Raw genomic sequence first — 23,515 nt, 5'->3', positions numbered from 1 at the left:
GGCTTAAAATCTGAATTTGGCCCATTGTAATTGGACTTTATTAGACTATTTAATTTTGATTGTTTTCATTTGGTTTTATTTCACTAATGGGTCGGGAAAATTGAGCCTATTACAGCTGCCCCTCTTTGCTCATTGTAGTGTAACGGGAACGGAGCAAAGACTTTAAAATGGCCAATTTTGCCCGGTCGTGCTGGACCTTGGTGCTCTTCTTCTTCAAGTAGCTTCATTCCATCCTACTGCATCTTCAGAGGTATAGGAATTGATGCTTCAATCCACTCCGCTGCAACGTCAGGGAGATATGATTTGTGCCTTATAGCTTCTCAAAATAACAAAATTTGTTATCTTTAGTCTGCTCCACTACAATTTTAGGGAGATAAGACTTGTAGCTTCAACTTGTTCTACTGCAACTTTAAAGATAAGTCTGATGCGATCTGCTCTACTGCAACTTCAGAGAGATGAGATCCATCATTTTGATCCGCTCCCCTGTAACTTCAGGGAGATAGGATTGGTTTCTTCTGTTTGCTCCACTGCAACTTCAGGGAGATAAGACTGGATGCGATATGCTCTACTGCAACTTTAGAGATAAGATCGGTAGTTTTAATCCACTCCACTGCAACTTCAAGGAGATAGGATTGGTTTCTTCGAACTACTTCGCTGCCAATACAGGAAGACAAGATCTGCTATTTTCAACCTACTCCACTGCTGCTCAAGGAGACAAGGCTGGGGTCTTCGATCTACTTCGCTGCCAATACAGGAAGACAAGATCTGCTATTTTCAACCTATTCCACTGCTACTCAGGGAGATAAGACTGGTGGCTTAAATCTACTTCCCTACTACCTTGGGAAGATAAGATTCACCGTCTTTGATCTGTTCCACTACTGTTTAGGGAGACATGATCTACAATCTTCGACCTATTCCACTGCTGTCTAGGGAGATAAGAATTGTAATATTCAACCTATTCTACTGTTGTTCAGGGAGATAGGAATGACAACCTTCAACCGATTCCGTTACTGTCCAGGGAAATGAGGCTGGTGTCTTCGATCTGCTTCGCTGTTAGTATATGAAGGCAAGATCTGCTTCGCTGTCAGTACATGAAGGCAAGATCTGCTATCTTTAGTCTGCTCCACTACAAACCCAGAGAGGCAAGGCTGATGTCTTCGATCTGCTTCGCTGTCAGTACAGGAAGGCAAGATCTGCTATCTTCAGTCTGCTCCGCTACAACTCAGGGAGATAAGACTTGCTATCTTCAATCCACTCCACTGCAACTTCAGAGAGATAAGATTTATAGTTTCACCAGTTTGTTCTCTGGGGAACATGACCTGTATAATTCATTTTATGAACCTAATTATGCCTAGTGATTAAGATGTCATGATCAGAATGAGTCAAATGCTCCTAACTAGGTATGTATAAATGATGTTTGCATGAATGCAGAATGTCATTTTTTTTAGAATGATCTTTCTTTATCGTTCAGGTTGTCATTGCTCGAAATTTATTAAGGTTTTATCACTGACGTGCTATAATGCCCTCTTGCTCGGCTGGCGTCTCCAAAGAAACACTTAATCAGATTGCTCCCCACTGTAAACTTCAAAGTTCAATCCACTGAGATACAAAATTTGTACCATCTTTCTCCCATTGTAACCCAAGGGTAGAAAAATCTGGCCTTTTCTCAATTCTCTCCTATCGCAATTTAAGGATACTGAATGTGAAGCTCTTTAGTCTTTTATACCAATCTCAGGGTGTTATACACAAATGAATGATTCTCTTCTCCAAGAAAACCCCTTTTTATTGTTTGGTGGTTATTGTTTGATTGTTCATTTAAGCCTTGTCACCAACCTGTCATCTTATCATTTTGTTCAATCAATGTTTTTGACAATAAAATCCAAAGAGAAAGTCCTAATTTAGACTCTTCCTTTTCAGATTTCCAACCTTTAAACTTGGTGCATTTTAAACAATAGTCCTGTTTCAGGTTACTGTATTATTTAGAAACTTCTAGAGTAATATGCAAAACTTTCCTTGTGAAAGTATTATTAGTCCATTAATTATTATTCCAATGCAACATGCTTGCAAAAAGATCATAACAATAGATAAAAATAGAGTTGGTTTTGAGCATAGCTCGAAATGAATAAATTATCAAAGATAGTAAAGAAAGATAGTAAAGAAATAAGTATTCCAAGAACAACAAATTCAGTACTAGTATGAAGGCTAGGTGCCTTAGATATCGCAGCTAGAATTTCTCTGTACAAACTTTCTGAAAACCATTTTTAGTTTGACATGTGCTTAAGAGATTTACTGTACTCTGTCGATGCCCCCAGATGGCGCGTACCCTTTCCTGCTAATTCAGGTATAACAAGATCACCACATGCCCCTATCTGATCAAAGTTCGAGCTGTTCTGATCACCTTATGCCCCATTCTGATCAATATTAGAGCCGTCCTTTTTGGGTTTTCAACTCAAATTCCCTTTGGTCTCAAGGCGCCCTTTGCGGGTTTTCACTTTGGCCTCTCCATTTTTTGTTTTTCTTATTTTTTTTGGACTCAAAGCGCCCTTTGCGGGTTTTCACTTTAGTCTCTTCTCCTTTTTCAGGTGAAGTATTTGTTGATCGAATCTAAGTCTATAGGATTTGGCAGGTTTTCCATCCATCTCGTTCAAAATCAAAACTCCTCTGGAGAAGGCCTTCTTTACGACATAAGGATCTTCACAATTTGGCATCTATTTTTCTCTAAAATCCTTTTGTAGAGGAAGGATCTTTTTCAATACCAGGACTCCCTCGTGGAATTCTCTAGGATGAACCTTTTTGTTGTAAGCTCGCATCATCCGTTTTTGGTACATCTGACCGTGACGAATAACTTTTAATCTTTTTCCTTTAATTAGGTTTAACTGATCGTATCGAGATTGGATCTTCATCCTACTTCAGCTCAGCCAATACCCAGAGAGAAATAATTTCAACTTTAATGGAAAAATCTTCCACTTTCATTTTGTATGTGAAAGATCTTCTTGGTATCAGATTTCTCTCATAGAGCCTTTTTGGGCGAAACTTAACTATGACGAAAAACTTTGGATCTTCCTCTTCAATTAGGATGAAATCCAACAAAAATGCGGAGAAATAACAACTTGACTTCAATGGGCAAAACTATGATAAGCCAAAGAAGAAGGCATTGCCCCGGCAAAAAATTCTAACTACATTGTTCATGATATAAAAAATAATTTATTATAACTTATTGTTGTAAAATTATAGGTTGCTTTTTGCAAATCTCTGTACGAGTAATGCCATCAGCGAATTAGCAAAGAAAAAAGATCATGGAAAAATCAATTTTCAGATATTCAAGCCATAAACCATCCAACTCCGGGAACTAGTTTGCTATAACATGCATAAACAGATTAGGTGCTCAAACATATTCTTAATTTCAAGCCATTAGAGTTATTTTCGAGATACTAATTGTATGATATTAAAAATATATTGAAATGCGATAATCCAGTTATTGTCTCATCCAGAGTGCCCTCATTTACTGAAAACAAACTACTTCACAGATTCCAGAGTTGGAGAACCTTGAAAAGTTCATATCATGATATCATATATAAACTAAGCAATCAAATTAAGCAAATTAGATTCCATAGTGAAGCAAAAAAATAATTTTCCATTGCCTATCATTAATCCTTCAAATGGAAAACAACATACTCGAATCACCAACTCAGCACTGTTGAATCATAATCACATATAAAACTAAAGAAAAATATTTGCAAATACCAATCAAAACAAACCATTGTGATGCATAATTCAACAAGTTTCGAAGAAACATACTTGTACGAATATTCAAGTATTCCATACGCAGAGACGACATTACTCCTTCTAAACCCTTCAATCCACACAGACATTCCATTTCTTCCAGATTTCACAGGTGAATCGGGACCGATAGTTGAATTGGATAATATAGTACAAGAATCAGCTCCATTAGCCCTTATAGGAATAGTTGAAGTTGAATTGGATAATATAGTACAAGAATCAGCTCCATTAGCCCTTATAGGAATAGTTGAAGCTCTCCTGGAACTGCTGTTTCCTATCTGGGATCTCCTTCTATGACATCTAATACACCAATTACCACTGCTATAGAAATCCCAATAATCAAACCAGATGACTCCCCCCTCATCTCCACTTTCTCTTTTATTATTTGCTATTCAGGCCTGGAATCCATTGAAACAACTGCAAATACAATTCTGGGATCAAACTAAGCCGCTTCTAAACCATCAACAATTTGACCCAAAAAAAAAAACTGTAACACAATACTGAGTCAAAGAATGTTAATTTTACCGAATCTAGAAGGTCAAGTTTAGAACTTCAATGTCAGTTTTTGATATAGCAAATGAAATAAAAGTCAAAATTGAGATACATGAACAAATTTTCAGCCGTCTATCTGAATAGTCTTATCCTAAAAGATTCACGTATTGAGAAAAAAGAAATTTTGACTAAAGCTTGTGAAGCACATATACTTGATCTGGTTAGCATCATTCAGAAACTTATTAATTATACGTTTATGAATAAAAAACTGAAACTTTCAGTTGATTATGGATTATGGGACAAGAATTACTAATTGATCTGTTTGGCTAGAAAGAAAAAAAAAAAAAGAAAAAGTTTACAAACTCCAAAAGAGATTCAAGAAAACGAAAAGCTTGAGTAAACCAACAAGTATCTCCACTTTCCCTTCAGTTAACAGTTTCTTTTTCCCAAGCTTTCACACCAACCAAACAGAGTTCAAAGCAAGAAAAAAGAACGACCAGAAAAGTTTTAACCCATGAAAAACATGAAACCTTGACCAGATACGAAAAAGACCCAGAATTTGTTTCCGATGGAAAAGGTAAAATGAAATACATTGATGAAGAAATAAACCAAAAACATCAACTTTAAAGCGTACCTATATCAATATACAAAGAAAAAATAACCATACATCTCTTCAGTTACATGGTTTCTTTGGAGCAAGGAAAAAAAAGAGAAAAACAACAATGAAAATGTGGCTAAGATTCTTTGAGTGGAATTTTGAAGAAAGAATATGAGGTTTGAGGTTTGAGGTTTGAGGTCTGGGAAGAGAGGCTTCCGAAAGTTGGAAAAAACATATATGGAATGGAATTATATACGGAGTGTATATTTTTATTTTATATAAACATTAATACAGTCTATATTACTTCTGATTTCATCAACTAAAAAAAGCAGCAGAGGCACAACTAATAGTTAAAGCAGTAAGGCAATAAAGCAAAGCAGTAATCCAGAATTTTCCCTGAAAATTCTAATCGAAAGCAGTAAGCCAAAATTTTCCCTGATTCTAATCGAAAGCAGTAAAGCAAAAGAAGTAAAGCAGTAAGGCACAAGCAGTAAAGCAAAGCAGTAAGCCAGAATTTTCCCTGATTAATTTCAAAGTAATCAGTCAATTAATTTCCGTAAAATTCCTGTAAAAATCAAACAATCAGAACCTGAGGAAATAATTAAAGAGAAGAAGAGAAAAAAAACTCACCGGCGGAAGAGGAACAAAGAACCTGAACAAAAAACTTTGAAAGTGAAAATGTGAAAAAAATGAGTATAGAGCTCCAAAGAACCAGAGAAAAGAAACTTTTTTGGGGGGAGAAGAGAGGTTAAAATGAGAAATTATCAGCCAAACGGACTTTTGGCTGAAGAAAAGTTGAAATTTTTAACTTCTCCATCAGGCAAAAAGCACTTCTTAGATGGTGGAAAAAAGTCTGAAACATGGTCGTTCTTCGTTACTTTTAAGAGAAAAGAACTTTTTGTTGCAAAAGTCTGTTTAAAAAGTAGAGGAGAACGGGGCCTAAGTGTAATCCTGTTTGGAATGGGGGTGATGTTCAAATAAAATCTTCCTTCCACTTCAAGATTTGAATTTGATCTAAATACTTTAGAAACGATTTGTTATAAAATTTTCATTAAAAGGAGGGATAAAATAGGATGGGCCTCGAATTATAATGTATTATGTGAAAGAACAATTTTTGGCACTGTAAGTGTGGCATCCTCAGCAACGTATACAAATTTAATTGAGAGAAAAAGATATATATGCGATCAGATTATAACCCTGAAAGATAGGCCTTAAATCGAATACGTTGGTTCCACACTTAAAACATTAGTTGATTAAATTCTTAAAGGAAATATCACCTCAAAAGACTTCATAAATTAATTTATTTAACATTCAAAATGCTTAAACGAATAACTTCCAATTCCAATGAAGCGTTCATTATATATACAGGGATTGTAATCGAGTTAGTCTAAATTATTCATATTTTATTTTTTAAAATTAAATAACATCTTTAACTTAATATAATTACTACATAAAAAAACTAGTATTTAAAATAATAATAATTATATCATCAAATTCAAATTTTGGAGTTGACATTCGGTCAAAATAAAATTAGACTTAGACAATAAAATAGATGAAGACACTTGTGATTTCCACCCCCAAAATCTTTATTTATACTACCAATCTAACTCAGTGACACCAATTCAATTAAGGAAAGTAAGAAAATATCATTCCATAATTAAAATAAATTATATTATTCAAGTGTACTTTAACCTTTATTTTTTTTTTCGAAAAGCCAATAAAAATCTGCAATTTAAACTCCTAACCATTGCATTGTAAAATTTGAACATTACCATTTCCACCAAAAATTTATCTTAAAATATTATGTATATTTTTTTACTTTCATCAATTGTATATATTGATATGTTATTGATTGATATGTTTGCACAAATTAACTGGACATCAACCCAAGATTGATGATAACACCATAACCAATAATTATAATGCATTTAATCTACTTACCTCTTTAAATTTTGTTTTATTCATAATTTAACCTAATTTTTTCATTTTAATATCGTATCTTTTAAATAGAATTTTTAGTATTATTTATATGTGATGGGTTAAAAAGGGATTGATATGCATGTTTTTATATACATGGATATAAAGTTCGAGTAAAAGTGATTAAACAAATTAAAGAGAAGTGAAAATCATTTGAACATAGGAAACTCAAGCACAAACATTACATCAACATTAAACAATCTTTACATAAAACGGCACATTACATTAATTAAACCCACCCTTGATTTACTCTCGATTCTTACTATTTTCAGTCTTACACTGCATGCTATTTATTTCACTAACTCTGTAATCCAGTCAAGATGTGGCAAATCCATATCCGTCATCTCAACCCCGTCCCCGTCCCCATCCTCATCCTCCTACTTAATACTCTTGTTCTTATTTTTCTTATTATTCAGCTCCCTTTCCTCATCTTCCCTCATCTTCAATGCCCTCAAACTCTTGAGCAAAGTCGAAACCCCTTCCAGTTGATGTGGTGGTGGTGGTGATGGCTCCACATACTGTGCCTGCATTGACGTGGAACCTTCTACACCACCTGATGGAGACCCCATCATCATCATCAGCTGATGATCTCCTCCCCTTTTCATCACCATCCTCCCCTTGTGTGCAAAAGGGCCGCTGAATTTGGAGTCGGACCTCAGCTGGTCTGGTGTGTGGGCAAAGAAACAAACCTTACGTTGGCAGAACATGCCAGCATTGCATGCACGCGTGCGGTACTTGACGGGGTGCAGCCAGTACTCGAATACGCCGTGAGCGAACTCGCAGGCGTCGCCTTTTTGGCATTTCCCGTTGCGGAAGGCAGGGCAGGCAATGGCGGTGTAGGGGATCTTGCGAGGGTCCCGGCGTTGAGCCTTCTCACCACGGTGGGCGTAGGGGCACTCCGTCCAATCGTGGCTACGCATCCTGGTGCAGCGTTTGATCTTGTAAGCGTACATGCGGAATTCATCAGACCCATAGATGGCTTCATCAAGGGCATTGTTGTATCGAGACAGAGCTTGAGCCTGAGCCTGTGCCTGAGCTTGAGCTTGAGCTTCAGCCTCGGCCTCAGCATGGGCCCGGGCAAGATTAAAGCTGGAGATAAACTGTTGCTCTGAGAATTCATAGAAACTGGGATTGGTGACACCTTTCGACATTTCTCTAGATTAATGGGAAATAACGAGATAATCCAAAACCAAATGCAGGTGCAAAACATTGATTGATCTTATTCAAAGGCGTTAACTAGTGCAATTAAGCAAGCAAATCAAGCGCCCCAAAGAAGAGATGAAAATTAAAAGAAACTATATCAATATAACGTATTAGCTAGGTTGAGTCTATTAATAATACAAAGTGATAATAGCAGGAGAATGGATTTGAGTAGAATTATAGTGAGCTGCGGGAATTAATAGAGGAGAAGGAAGAAGAACAGAAAAGGGGGAAAAGCCCATGACTGCATGCTGCTACCTTACTACAGAAACCAAAGAGACAAACAAAACAAATAATAACAATAATGATAAATAAAAAAGGTTGTAGGAGAAGATGAAACACTTGGGAAAGTTAAAAGGGATTATATAGAGAGAAGTAGGGTTAAAAAGTAAAAGGCAAGGCACGGTGAAAGTTACATTAGAACTCCATAGGCCATACCTATTAACCTGATCTTTCACCTAATAGTAACCGACGTTTTTCTCTTTCTGTCTCTAATGAAGCATTTGCTCCTTCCTTGCTTTCGCCCTCCTCTAGCCACATGTTTTGCTTCCATCACCTCTACACTTTCTGCTTCCCCTTTTTAATTTACCAACTTTTCTCCAGTATCTATGATCTTATTCATTGTTTAATAAATCTCAATCTTTTTACACAACATTTAGGTTTGTGTCAATTTGGTTTTAGATCCCTCTATACTAGTGGTTCTTTTAAGAAGTTAATTAAATTTATTTGTGCAACAAAATTATAAGATTTTTTTTATAGGACTGCAATTAAAACTTTTAACCCACAAATGAAATTAAAAAAAATGATATAACTACTTAAATTGTATTTTAAAAATAAATAAATGTTTCATGTTTATGGAATTCATCACATATGCCCAATAATATATAATCCTATCAACACTATCATACCTTGGCATATCCCTAAATATCAAAGATGAAGACATATAGTTCAACTACTGTAATGAACGGCTTGAGCCCTATCTATATAAGATTAGTAAATTGGTGATGTGTTGTTTTCAAATGGTATCCATCCGTACATATTGTTTCAGTCTTATTTCAGTATCAAGTAGTATATGTTTTGTCTTGTTTCGGTCAAAATTTTGGTACGTTTCGGCTATTTTGATATGTTCCGATCAATATCAATTTGTATCGGTACGTACTTGCCCATAAATTTTGACATTTTAAATTAAATTAATTTTTTTTATCTTTAACCATTTTAATTTTTTTAAAATTAGGTTTAAAGTGAAAAGTTATCATCGGCCTAAATAATAATTTTAAAAAATATATATTGATATAAATATACTTATATAGATATATTTGCATCCATATATAATATATATTTTATTTTTGACTAAAATAACATATAATTTATGAAAAATAAAAAAAAAGATCTATAAATATATATGTGAAAAATATTTAAATGTAGAGAAAGGATTGTATGACACGCTTTTTGCTCCTGAAAAAAATTCAAATCCAACTAAAAATTAAGAGGAAAAATCTGATTTGTCATTCTCCGATGGGAAAGGGATATAGATGACGTGAAATCATAGTTTCATACAATCCCTTCTCTTTAAATGTATATATAATTTATAAACAAATTAAAAAATAGATTATAAATGTAAATTTTTTTAGAAATAATTATAAATTTTGAATGGTACACTAAAACAGATAAATACAAATACATACTAGCACTAAAATAAAAACAGTAAGATATTAACTACATTAGAGAATAATGTGGATTGCAGTTAAGTGTGAATAATGGAGATTAGAGAGTAAAAAAAAGAGTAAATCATATTGTAGATGGCAATTGCAAATTAATTAATTAATTAAATTTGTGACATTGAAGTAGAGTAGCATATAGCTTAGGAAGGAAATGACATGGACAGTCACACGTGTTGAATATAAGTAGGAGTACTTATATAAGGACAAAACTGAAAAGTTAGATTCTATGGTACAGGTGTTGAGAGAAAGACATGACTCAGCAACCATGCCAAGTTGATAAATTTTGTAAACTCTAATTCCCTCCTGGGACTAATATTTCATCCATTCTTTTATGTGAAAACATATTATTTTATTTATAAATAAATAACTTTATTTTAACCACACAAATTATATATTAATTTAAAATTTAAGCTATAAAATCAAAACTTGATATAAATTCTGCACTCTAAATCTTAAATGAAAAATATAATAATTAAAATTAGTATTTATCTATAAGTCAAATAATTTTTTATCAGGAAATTATATAAATGAAGTTTGAAGTTTGAACCCTTATGATTAGAGTGTCAAACAAAAGACTTTACCTGTTGGCATAGATTATAATAAATGGATTAAAAAATATAAGAGATTATATTTTAATAAATAAAATTTAAATTATTAATTCACCTCAATCTCTGGCATATAAGTTGTTTTTATTGATTCAAATTTGGTTGAAAATTATATTTTTAATTAATTACCAAAAAGCATTGAGATGAGAGTGAGTAGTTGTAACTTCAAAACTACGTATGTTTGCATTCAATTTCATATTTGAAGTTTCAAAACCTCATATTTGTCACTTCAAAATCTAGTTTTGTTAAAATAAACTCACATTACACGATTCACACATTTTTTGCGAATTCAAAAATAATTATATAAACTCAGAAAAATTCAGATATTATAAAATTATATATTCGTTTTTTAAAAAATGTAAGAAAAATCCAAAAAATAAATTATTTTTAAAATAACTCTTATAGTCCTTTGGGACTAAAATTACAAAAAATATATAATAATGTATTTTTAAAATAATTTTTTTTAAAAAAGGAAAAATAAAACAGCAACATTTCATGAAAAATAGAAAAGCGTTTGAGATTAATAAAAAGTATTATAGATATTTATATATTTATATTATTTTGTGTGTGTTTTTTTGAATTTTCGCTTTTTTCTTAATTTTATGTATTTTTTAAAAAGGAAAGAGTATATTTTTATAATTTCTGGAAATTTGTTATCTTTTAAATAATTTTATGGTATTTATTAATTTTTATTTATATGCATTTAAAACATTTTAGATTTAGTAAAGTTGGTTATAAAGATTTTGGCATTACATTTATATATGCTACTAAGAACAGATGATTGGGAAGAAAATGTGATGGCATCCCATTTTTTAAAGAATAACTTAATAGATGAAAGTAATTCCCAATTTTATAGACAGAAGGCCAAGATCCTCAATTTTTTTACTACATTCACATCCTTTGATTTTGAAATATATATTTATGTCAATTAACATCGCTAATGAGTAGTAAATTTAACTAATTTTACCTCACTACTGAATTTAACTTTTAGAATTGTTCATCACCATTGCAATTCATGCCTAAAATCACACCATCTTTCTTCACTACTTTTACCCAAAAAAATTCAACTAGAGGGCCTCAAGATGTAAAAACATGTCCAGAATTGAATCTGAATTAAGTAAATGAATCATCGTACCTTTGTTGCTAATTATCGATTTGCTTCCATAATCATACTTGTCAACAACCGTTTCTCTGTGAAACCTTAAGCATCTTCGACGTTGATTTTTACGATAAGCTTCATACTCATCAAAACATATCAGACGTTCGAGCAATTTGAATAGCTTAATTTTCAGCATCAGTTTTGTGTAGCAATAGTAAATCATTCGACGAGCATATGAAGTATGAATTGATCTCACTAAATCAGAATCCATTGAATTCAAAAGATGAATATGATAGCAGATTAAAAGCTATTTAAAAGGAAATATATTTCGATACGTTCGATTGTCGGTGGAAACGTTTTAAAATATAAACTTCTTGATACGTGATGATCAATGTAAAAAAGCTGAAGTCGTTTAGTGCAATTTTTATTTTCAAATTTTAAATAAAAATTAATATTTTCATTTAAATAATTTTTACAGTGATGCTTTACTTTCAATATCTTCAATAAAAAAGAAAAAAAAATCCAAATGTATATTTTGGCATTTTAGTTAGGTTATCGCCCTTCTTAATTAAACCACTTCAACAATAAATCTACTAATAAAAAGAAAAGCTAATTATATTATAGTTAGATCATAGCAGTTAATGTTGTATCAACATGATGGAATTGTGAAGTGTAAATAAATCTCAATTAATAGATCATAACTGTAGGCAAAATCTTAATGATTTTGTGAATACAATAAACTTAGCTAATGATAGAGTTGGTGTTACGAGTCACTGAGCACCAACTCGATTAAGAAAATGTGTATATCATTTTAGGGTTCTTTAATCTTTTTTTCTTTTTTGAAAAAAGCTAATAAAAAAATTATGTGATTGAATTTAAACTCATATCACTAGGTGAATAAAACACTAACATGACCACTTAAGCAAAGATTTGTTTTAATATAACATTTACGTTTTAATTGTATTATGCATATTTTATTACGTCCATCAATTATATATATTGATTGAGTTGGTGTCACAAGTCAACTCAACACATTTAATATATTCTTAATATGATTTGTTTACATGTTTTAATTTCATTTTATCCATAATTTAATCTGTGTTATTACTAATTAATTTCAAACCATACGTTTCATTATTTATTGTATGTTATTTTTAAATTAAATTGACCTCTAGTTTTTACCACATACTTTAGAAGATTTTATACAAATTAAATTTAGCCAGAATTATTTCATAGTGATTGAGTTTTATTTTTCATAATGGTATGTTTTACATGGGCAAATTTCGTTATTAGTTAATGAGCATTTATATTTTAAATTTATCTATTTTAGTTTTTATATTTTTTAAAATTTGAAATTTCAGTAATTATTAAGTTTATCAAGTTAAATTCCTTGATCTCTAAAGTTTTATACGGCAAATATATTATTATATGTATAACACCATGCCAACTTGTTATCTTCACATAATACTTATAGAAAAGTCAAGTCACTTTAATTAATGGATTTAAGGGCTAAATTGGAGAAGACTAAATCTATAACTTATGGGATCAATAGCAAATTTTGACCTAACAAATTTAATTATTACTGCTTGGGTTAGGACACAATTTGAAAAAGTACAAAGACTAAAAGTACTGAAAATTAGAATTAGAGACGAAGTCCACAACTTCTGTATAGTAGAGGGAGTAATAGCAAAATTTGACCAAAATTGAAAAAGTTACTTTGCTGTAACTTCAGTTTTATCCTAATATAAAATAAAATCATTTAGAATTAAATAAAAGAGAAATGGGGGGGGGGGCATCGACGGAATGGTGGAAGAGAAATGAAATGAAACTGAAGGAAGATGGCGTCAGGTGAAATTGTGATTGTCGGTGAAGAGACAAGGAATTGGAGAGAAAGACAAGACGGAGTTACCTTAATTCCCGCGAGCGTTTCTTTTCTTTGTTCTTTTTTTCTTATGGTTTTCGGTAACAAAATGCCAAAAGTATCCAAACAACCCTGACCTCATTTTTACCCTTTTTCTTCTCTCATAATAAATCTTGGTTGCTTCCACGTTTTTTTAATCAAAAAGCAGAAAATCAGACTAACAATATTTTATGGGAATCAGTTTATCTAACTATTTAATATTTGATACGTTATTTATATGTTTTGTAAAAATAGTTTTAATTGTATTTTAATTTTTTTTGGTCATTAACTTTTATGTTTTTTTAACAGATTTGATAAAAGTACTGTTAAAAAAGTTAACGGGATAATGTGTAATATTTTAATGAGATGTAATTTATTATTTAGATAACCCAATAAAATAATGACATGTGAAAAAGAATAAAATAAATAATTCATGAACTCTTAATTTAAAGAAAATAAATGTAATTATCTAAAAAAAGGTTTTAAAATGAATGCACACCACAGTATTTTCGGTTTGATTTAAATTAGGAGTTATTATCTTATTGAGTTATCTAAGTAATAAATTACATCTCATTAAAAATATTCCATATGAAATTTCACATCATCCCATTAACTTTTTTAACGGTAATTTCATCAAGTCTGTTAAAAAAATTGAAAAAAGGATAAAAGTTTATTACAAAAAAAGGCTCAAAAATACAATTAGGGTCATTTTAAAAAAACATGTTAGAGAGATAAGTAATTGAATGGAGTGAAGAGCTTGTCTATACATTTGATAGAGTATGGAATATATATACAGATTACAAATGTGATCCTGACTTATCTAGTAAAGCTTAACAACCTATTTAAATAAGTAACAACCTATTTGAATAAATAACAAAATATTAACAGATTTATCTAAAGTAGAATACTCAGTCAAAGAGGCCTAAGAAATAGTATTGTTAGCTTTGTTACGCCCCTTCAAGTTGGTGGCTGGCTCGACAAGTGACAACTTGGTGAACAATCGATCAAAGGTTTTGCAAGAAAGCGGTTTAGTAAGTAAGTCAGCCACCTGATCAGCAGAGTGAAGATACTGAACTATAATCCGTTTGTTCTCAACTTGGTCACGGACAAAATGAAAATCGATGGCAATATGCTTCATCCGACTATGGAAAACTGGATTTTTGGACAAATAAGTAGCACCGACATTATCTGTATGTATAACTGGTGGTGTCGAGAGAGTATACCGTAGCTCACGTAGCAAATTAGTGAGCCAATTAGTCTCGGCAACAGCTACAGCCACAGCGCGATATTCAGCCTCTGTGGAAGAACGAGATACAGCTCGTTGTTTCTTGGACAACCAGGAGATAGGTGTATTGCCCAAGTAAGTAATGTACCTCGTTGTAGATGTACAATCAACTGGATCACCAGTCCAATCCGCATCGGAGTAGACAAAAAGACGTGGATTGTTCTCTTTGACTATTCGCAATCTATAGTTTGATGTCCGATTAAGGTACCGAAGCAATTGTTTAAGGGCCCTCCAATGTGATGCTCCAGGACAGTGTATAAAATGAGCCAATTTGTTTACAGAAATGCTATATCTGGTCGTGTGAAGGCAAGATATTGAAGTTTACCCACAAGCTTGCGATATCCCGTGCCATCAACTATCGAATCAGAAGAGAAAGCAACAAGCATTGTGTTAGAGCTCATTGGAGTCAAGACGCCCTTAGAGTCCTGCATATTGGCCTCATGCAGTAAATCTGTAACATATTTTTACTGAGATAAAGACAAACCTCCCTAAGATGGGGCTACCTCAATCCCAAGAAAGTAATGTAATGTACCAAGATCCTTGATTGAAAAACGTTGTGCCAATCTAGAAATGAATTTGTCAACAATTGTAGTGCCATGGCCCGTTACAATGATGTCATCAACATAGATTAACAGATATACTGTGCAGCCAGATTGTTGATAAATAAAGAGAGACGTATCTGACCTTGAACGCTGAAATCCAACACTAACCAGATAATGAGTGAGTTTCGTGTACCACGCCCGTGGTGCCTTTTTCAATTCATAAATTGCTTTCTTTAATTTGCAGACATAAGATGGATTCGAAGAATGCACGAAACTAGGAGGTTGTCTCATGTAAACTTCTTCATCAAGAGTACCCTGTAAGAAAGCATTGTTAACATCAAGCTGACGAATTAGCCATGAATTTTAAGTGGCAATGGTAAGCACAAGCTGCACGGTAGCCGGTTTAACTACAGGGCTGAATGTTGCTTTATAGTCTAGGCCTTCTCGTTGGGTGAAGCCCTTTGTAACCAAACGCGCTTTGTACCTGTCAATCGTACCATTAGGCTTATATTTAATCCGAAATAACCATTTACAACCAACCACATTCCAAGAGGGATCATATGGAACCAATTTCCATGTCTGATTTTTAATTAATGCGTCATGTTCGGCTATCATTGCTTTGTGCCAATGGGGTTGTTTCAAGGCTTGTCTGTAATTTGTAGGCAAGATGTGTTCGGTTTTGGTGGTGGTACAAACTGCGAACAGTTTTGGCTTTGTTATATTATTTTTGGATCTAGTCATCATGGAATGCATGTTGGTGGTGGGTTGCGTGTTGGCTGTGGGTTCAGGTTGGCTTGCATTGTTTGGGGGATCAGCCGAGGGTGTGGGTGTGCAATTTGGTTGGGTGGTGCTAGGCATTAGGATGAGACTGTTTGCTGGTTGATTGCGAGGCATTAAGAGATGTATAGGACATGTGCTGGTTTCAGTTGGAGTGCGAGGTGATGGGAGAAAAGTGGGGCAGGTGGTGGTTTCGGTTGAATTGGGTTCAACGTCGGGCATAGGGGCAGCAGGAGATGCAAGAGTACCTGAGCACGGACGCGACCCTTGATGTTGGTCGATGGAGATGGGAGATAGTAGCCGGAAACAATCACCTGCATGCACACTAAAATCTGTATTTTGATTGAGATTATTAGCCTCTTGTTGTTGATCAATTGATTCCCAAGATGCAAGTTTGAAATTCAATTTGAAACGGTCACACATAGTTTGAAATGGAAAATCATTTTCATAAAACACAACATCTCGGGAGACATAAATTTGGAGGACACCGGATCAAAATATTGGTGACTATAGTACTTGGATGAAAAACCAAGATATACACACGGATTGGATTTTGTGACCAATTTATGTTTCGCATAGGGTCGGAGCCATGGGTAACACAAGCAACCAAAGGTTTTGAGGTTGTCTAGTTTTGGTTTAACCTTGAATAGTATTTCATGAGGAGTTCTATTTTCTAGTATTGGCGTCGGTATTTTATTGATAAGAAAAAACAGCATGTTGACAAGCAAAGGTCCAAAATGTATTAGGTAGACAAGCTTGGTGTATTAGGATCTTTGCGGGGTCAATGACATGTCAGTGGCGTCTTTCAACAAGGGCTACTCGTTGTGGTGTGTACGGAAGGGAAATTAGATGTTGAATGCCATGAGTATGTACATACAGTATTAGCCCAAGATACTCTTTACCACCATCGGTATATAAGGAATAAATTTTGGTGTCAAATTGTCGTTCTAAAAGAGGATGAAGTGTTTTAAAAATGTTCTGAACTTCATCTTTTGTTTTTAAAGTGTATAACCACATGTAGGGGAGTATTGATCAACAAAAAGAACATAATATCGCTTTTGATCAATTGAGATGACTGGGGAAGGGCCCCATAAATCACTAAAATAAGCGGTTTGGTGCCTGGGTAATGTATTTTCAGAAAATGGCAACCTGTGCATTTTATTCGAAGCACATGAATTAAAAACGGATGAAATTTTTGAAGTAGAAAAAGGAATTGAAAACTTATTTAAAATTTGAAGTAAAGTTCGACGATTGGGATGTCCCAACCGTCGATGCTACAGGTCTAATTTTTGCACCGCCACATTGCATTTAGGAGTGGGCAGACACAGATTGTTTTGCGGCCACTCGTACAAACCATCTTTATTCGATCCTTGCATTAAAAGCACTCCCGTACTCAGATCCTTCACAACAAAAGAGAAAGGAAAGAACTCAATTGATGTATTGTTATCAAGGCAAAATTGTGAGACAGAGATAAGATTATAGGCAATATTAGGAGAGCATAGGGTATTGGATAGTTGAAATTGTTGATTTGAAGTATCTAAGTAAGTGTTATCAGTATCGGAGATTGGAATGGTATTACCATTGCCCAAGGTAATCTCAGTCTGTCCGTGGTAGTCATGTGCATGGACTAAGTTTTCGGAATCCGATGTCATGTGGTGGCTTGCTCCGGAGTCAACCACCCATGTTTGTTCAGATTGAGTAGTGTAGCCAGCATAATTAGCACGAGCCTGATGATGATTATGAGATTGTGACCGACACACCTTGACCGTGTGACCAATACGTTTACACAACTGGCAACGAGGTTTGTCATATGAGGAGGTGGTCGAGTTGCGCTGTTGACACCACGGAGCATTGTTTTTGGATGTAGAGCGCCAATTTTGATTTCTTGGGGTGGATGGCCTTTGATTGGAATCGTTTTGGGCCACAACAGCAACAACGGTTGGTGGTTTCTTTCTCTTTTCATTTTGAAGGAAGAGTTCATAATCAAGAAGCTTCTCATACAATTCCTCATATGAGATCGGAGTTGATCGAGAGCGAACGGCAGCAGAGATGGTAGTATATTCTGGCCCAAGCCCTTGTAGGATGCGAACCGTGAGTTGAACATCAGTCAAAGGTTCACCTGCAGTGGCAAGTTCATCGGCAATGGTTCTAATATCATGGAGATAATCAGCAACAGGACGGGTGCCCTTTATGAGTCGGGCAAGATTATCTTGCAAAGTAATAAGCCGGGTTTGTGATTTGTTTGCGAAAGTAGTTTGAAGGGCAAGCCAGGCTTTGTGGGCTGTTGGGGCATTGGCCACGGTTGAGGCAAGTGTTGGTTTAACCGAGGCTAAGAGAGCATTTTGAACAAGCTGGTCTTGTTGAAACCATTTTTGATACGCTGGATTGATGACATTGTGGTTGTCGGTTGTGATCGTTTGTGGTGGGTCGGATAAAGAGCCATCAAGGTGGCCAAAGATGTTGTGGCCGTGCATCAACATGGAGACTTGAGCTTTCCATGTGGAGTAATTTTGGCTACCGATTAATTTGATCGGCAGCTGGGACGCAAGATTGAATTGGATAACTGTATTGGCTGAGGGAGTAGTGTTGTCAGAGTTAACAACCGTGACTGCCATTGTTTCAGAGTAGGAGAGAATGGCAAATAAGAAAGGAGGAAAAAAAATTAACTCGTGTAAGTTTGAGAGGCTCTGATTACCATAAAGAGATAAGTAATTGAATGGAGTGAAGAGCTTATCTATACATTTGATAGAGTATGGAATATATATACAGATTACAAATGTGATTCTGACTTATCTAGTAAAGCTTAACAACCTATTTAAATAAGTAACAACCTATTTGAATAAATAACAAAATATTAATAGATTTATCTAAAGTAGAATACTCAGTCAAAGTGGCCTAAGAAATAGTATTGTTAGCTTTGTTACATATAAACATTAGTGACCAAATTTTTCATTAAGGCTTAAAATTTTGAAATTTCCTTAAAAATAATTATTTAGTAATCTTAATTATTGGATCGAAAATTTGATTTGGCTCATTATAATGTATTAGTACTTGACATATTAAATTCATAAATATGCATTTCTTCATTTTTTCTGTAAATTACCTCATCCTTTCTAATTAACATTGATTCCATTAACATAGTCATCATTATAATTAAAAAATAAAAGATAATTAAGAAAAAGTTAAACTCAATTAAAATTTTCATAAAATAAGATTTTTTTTCATGTTTGTTTAATAATTCATAGATTAATTATTTCGAGTTTCGTAGTTACTTCTCTCAATAATATCATTTTCAAAGTTTGAACCTGAATCTCCTTTAAAAGTATAATAAATATTGTCGATTGAGTCTTATCTCAATTGACATGGACATTGTTGCCAATGTAGAAGGACGTGAGTTCGAGTGCACTGAAACGTATTATCCTCCTATTTATTTTCAAAAAAGCAAAATAAAATTCAAAAAATCTTCTCTTCATTCTCTTCTATTTTTCCTTGATTACTTTAATTATTTTTATATTTTCGTTTTCAAATATAATATATATATGTTTTGATCTAAACAATGATTAAAACTTCCTTATTTTTCAAAATAATAAATATTAATATAAGACAACTTTTATTTTTTTATATTTTTATATAAAATATTATTATAATGAAATTTAAACTTAAGACATCACTAAATTCTAAAGTTCTAATTACTTAATTATTTCAACTAAAGTGTCATTTATTTTTATATAAATTTTTATAAATATATTTCTTACACAATTTTTCATCCACATTGTGAATGCACCGTAATCTAATATAAATAATACACATTTGAACAACAATGATAAAAATCAAACACTACAATAATAGACTGATAATCGAAATATCTTTAAACCTAAAAAAAAGTAATAAAATCTATACGTGATAAAATTTAACAACTATATAGAAAGAAGAGAAGTAAACAAAGAATTAGTGAAAGTTTTGCATTTCTGTAAAGAAATAAAAAAAATATAAATGTCAATCATGATCATTTGATTATACAAATTAAATTTTAGCATATTAAATAATTTAAAAAATGTGAGTTTAATCCTTCTATTTTAAGGATTAAAATATTATCACACAATCAATAATTATTATATAAACGGTGTTTGAATATAAATCAATACAAGATTCGTGTTACACTTTTAAGTATAAATCCATCTAACTTGAACAAATATATATAAACTTAAAAAAAGTTTACATTAAACTATAAATATGTAGAAAAATTAAGGGTAAACTATACCAATAGTCATTCAACTTTGATAAAATAATAAATCAGTCATTAACGTTATCGAAAAGTGGCAAATTAATCACCCACTCATGTTTTCAAAAAGGATTTTAGAAGAGTTTTTGAAGCTGTTGAAAACATCATCCATGGCAGTAACGGTCATCTTTCATCTTCTTCTTTTATTTCCATTGACGCACCAAAGGGTTGTCTCAAGTTCTTGCTCTCTCACTGTTTTTATTTTTCATCCCTTATTGCTATTGCCTATTAAAACTGAGATAAGGAAAGGGAGGAGTTTAGCTCCTTGCAGCGACGGAGGAGGAGAAGGTGTTGTTTGAGGTGGTGGGTCGTTGTCGTTTTGAGAAGTGGCACGGGTAAGGAAAAGTAAGAGGTTTCTCTGTTTGGAAAGAGGGGAAAACAAGAGAGAATTGAGAGGGGATCAGAGGGCAGGGAATGAGGAAGATGGCATGAAAATGGATGGCAGGGATGATTTGGAGATGGGTTTAGAGCGGAAATGGAGGAAAATGTCGGGATAAAGTGAGAAAGGAGTGGTGGTGGCGACGCCAATAAAGGAGTAGTGGAGGGCTAAACTCTTCATTGTTTGGATGCCAGGAAAATCAACAAAGAAAATGAAAGAGAAAACTCAAATCAATAGTGTGTATCTCTTTTTCTTCTTGTTCTTCCATCAGCTAGGGTTTTTACCGTGGCTAGTTAACGTGCCACATCAGTGTCTTCGTTACATTTAGGGGTGTTCATTCGGTTAACCGACCGGTTAACCGACCCGAAATTACTATAACCGAATTAACCGACCTTCCAAAAATTTTAACCGTTAACCGAACCAATTTTTTTTAAAAAAAATTTAACCGAACCGAAATTTTTTCGGTTAATAAGGTCGGTTAACCGAATTAACCGAAAATTATGTATTTTTTATTTTTGGTTAAAAATTACCCGAATTACCCGAATTACCCGAATTACCCGAATTACCGAAAAATACCCGAATTTTTTTTATTTTTTATTTTTAAAATTTAAAAAATTTATAAATTATTAAAGTAAATTGGGTTTTAGACTTTAGTAAATTGGGTTGTCTTTTAGTTTTAGTTTTATTGGATTGGGTAATTGGGTAAACTTTAGTTTTAGTTTTATTGGGTTGGGTAATTGAGTTTGGGTTGGGTTGGATAATTTTATTTATTAATTTTTTCGGTTAACCGAAAATTTTCGGTTAACCGACCGGTTTCGAACCGAATTAACCGTTAACCGAAAAATCATAAAAAAATTAACCGACCCCCGACCGAAAAAATTCGGTTAACCGACCGATTAACCGAATTCGGTCGGTTAACCGAATTTTTTCGGTTTTACCCGAATTATGCACACCCCTAGTTACATTTGTTACAGAAAATAATTATTGGTGACTGATTGATTATTTTTTTAAAAATTTAGTGATTGAGTTGTAACTTTTCAAAGTTTAGTGATTGTTGGTATACTTTAGTGAATTGAAATTTTTGAGCCATGGTGGGAGGGTAGCGGAGAAGATGAAAATTTCGAGCTGACTTAACCTATGGATAAGGTTAGTATTGGATGATTCGATGATTGGTTATCATCATCTCTACATCATTTTTGCTTATCAACAGTATATTTAGTAATTCAAATTTCAGTTGACTTAAAGAAAATTATTTTGGTAAATCAAAATGGTCCGTGCATCAAGGAGACCATGGTTCCAGTGATTAATCACAGTACCTACCGAAACGATTTTACATTATCAATTTATGAGTTTTTAAAAACAAAAAGAAAACTGCAATAGACTGAGGCGACAGACATCATTATGAATATGATTTGTAATTTTTATACTTGCTGTATTCTTATTGCCTTTTTGACTCTTAATTAATATATGTACTCTAAACGTTTTCAAATTTCTTCTTTATGTTCACGAGTGTGGAATTTTAATGTATTTATTAAATTGTATCTACACAATACATTATTTAATTATTCATTTATGATATTCTAAAATTCCACCACTCACAATAACTCAACTCTAATCAACTTCAAATTATGTTTGAATTGAAGAAGTTGGCTTCAATCACAGCCAGTTAGTTGATCCCCTTAAGTGATAGGGTTTTGTTGAGGGAGAAGAGGAGAAAAATCATTAAAAAATCAACCATATTTCAAGATAGCCTCATTCATGATCCTCTCACAATCAAAAGTATGTCATAAAATAGTATTATGATAGCAACCATTAGTTTTTATAGCCAAAATTATGTTGTTGTGAGCTAGTTGTTGAAAAATGTATGATATCGTGTATAATTGTCATTAATTTTAGTTTTGTTAGATTGTTTGTTATTAAGAAAGGTTGAAATAGTTCAAATTGTAGTGTTATTATAGTTTATACATTTGTTGAATTATTTGTCATTAAGAAGGGTTACACCTGTTTGGATTCATTATTAAGTTTTTTTTATAAAATTCCAAATGTACTATTTGGCAGCTTTTATTGGATACAAAAAAGGAGGATATTGAGGAAAATTCAGGTTAACAACATCAAGTATAGATTTCTGAAAAGGTGCAAATACATTGTGGTGGATGATGCTTGGGCATCGAAAATTGAAAATGTTACTATGGAGTTGTCAATAAAGATCGAAGACATGCTCGATATTAATCGGGCAAATACATCAATTATTTCGGTGTCTATATATAATATTCCATGCCTTTTGTATTCTTCCTATTCTGTTGGTCCCACCGTGATTTCATAGCTTAATCCTAGCATGATTTGAAAGTAATAATGTACAAAGTGAAAGATGTGAAAAGTTTAATGTAATAATATTGAAAAAAAAAAGGAATCAAATGACACATCGGGTGTAGTGGAAAAATTGAGTTAACCTCATAATTTGTAACTTTTTAATGGTTTTATATAAGATAAAAATATGGTTATAAAATGTAATATAGATGATTAGAAAGAAAAGAAAAGGAGACCTTATTAAGTACAACATGAATTATATTCCCATCGCACTTTTTCTTCATAATTTGGTTATACAGTGATACAATTGTTGTTAAAAAGAAACTTAATATATTAAAATACTTTAAAATTTCACAAATTCAAGTTTCCAATCCGAGCATAAAATATCGAAATTTTATCTTATGTTGGATAAATATAGTCTGAAAATATAATTATCTCAACACATTGGTTTCAAACATTGTTATTCAACTTGCAACACTCTTTTAAATTTGGATAAAATATTAAAAAAAAATGGAATATGAAAGTTGAATTATCTGTAAAACCTTTTCAATTAGAGGATTATCTGCTCTTA

The 23,515-nt window shown here is 32.9% G+C and overlaps 1 protein-coding gene and 1 long non-coding RNA gene across 2 annotated transcripts; both read right to left on the bottom strand.

Moving 5' to 3' along the window:
* Nucleotides 1-3,614: 3,614 nt before the first annotated feature.
* On the bottom strand, nt 3,615-5,976 carry LOC107955103 (uncharacterized). The gene is made up of 2 exons (XR_001699807.2): nt 5,501-5,976; nt 3,615-4,197 (listed from the first exon to the last, which is right to left on the bottom strand). It is a non-coding gene; the product is annotated as an uncharacterized lncRNA (long non-coding RNA).
* A 1,031-nt stretch (nt 5,977-7,007) lies between these two features.
* LOC107955102 (zinc finger CCCH domain-containing protein 2) lies at nt 7,008-11,799 on the bottom strand. The gene is made up of 2 exons (XM_016890815.2): nt 11,509-11,799; nt 7,008-7,955 (listed from the first exon to the last, which is right to left on the bottom strand). The coding sequence occupies exons 1-2, from the start codon at nt 11,741-11,743 to the stop codon at nt 7,225-7,227; spliced, it is 966 nt and encodes a 321-aa protein (XP_016746304.1). The 5' UTR covers nt 11,744-11,799; the 3' UTR covers nt 7,008-7,224.
* Nucleotides 11,800-23,515: the final 11,716 nt, after the last annotated feature.

The sequence above is a fragment of the Gossypium hirsutum genome, chromosome D12, assembly GCF_007990345.1.
Source record: "Gossypium hirsutum isolate 1008001.06 chromosome D12, Gossypium_hirsutum_v2.1, whole genome shotgun sequence".
Lineage (NCBI taxonomy): Eukaryota > Viridiplantae > Streptophyta > Magnoliopsida > Malvales > Malvaceae > Gossypium > Gossypium hirsutum.
Note: the sequence above shows the minus strand (reverse complement) of the source record. Positions and strands in the feature narration are given on the sequence as shown.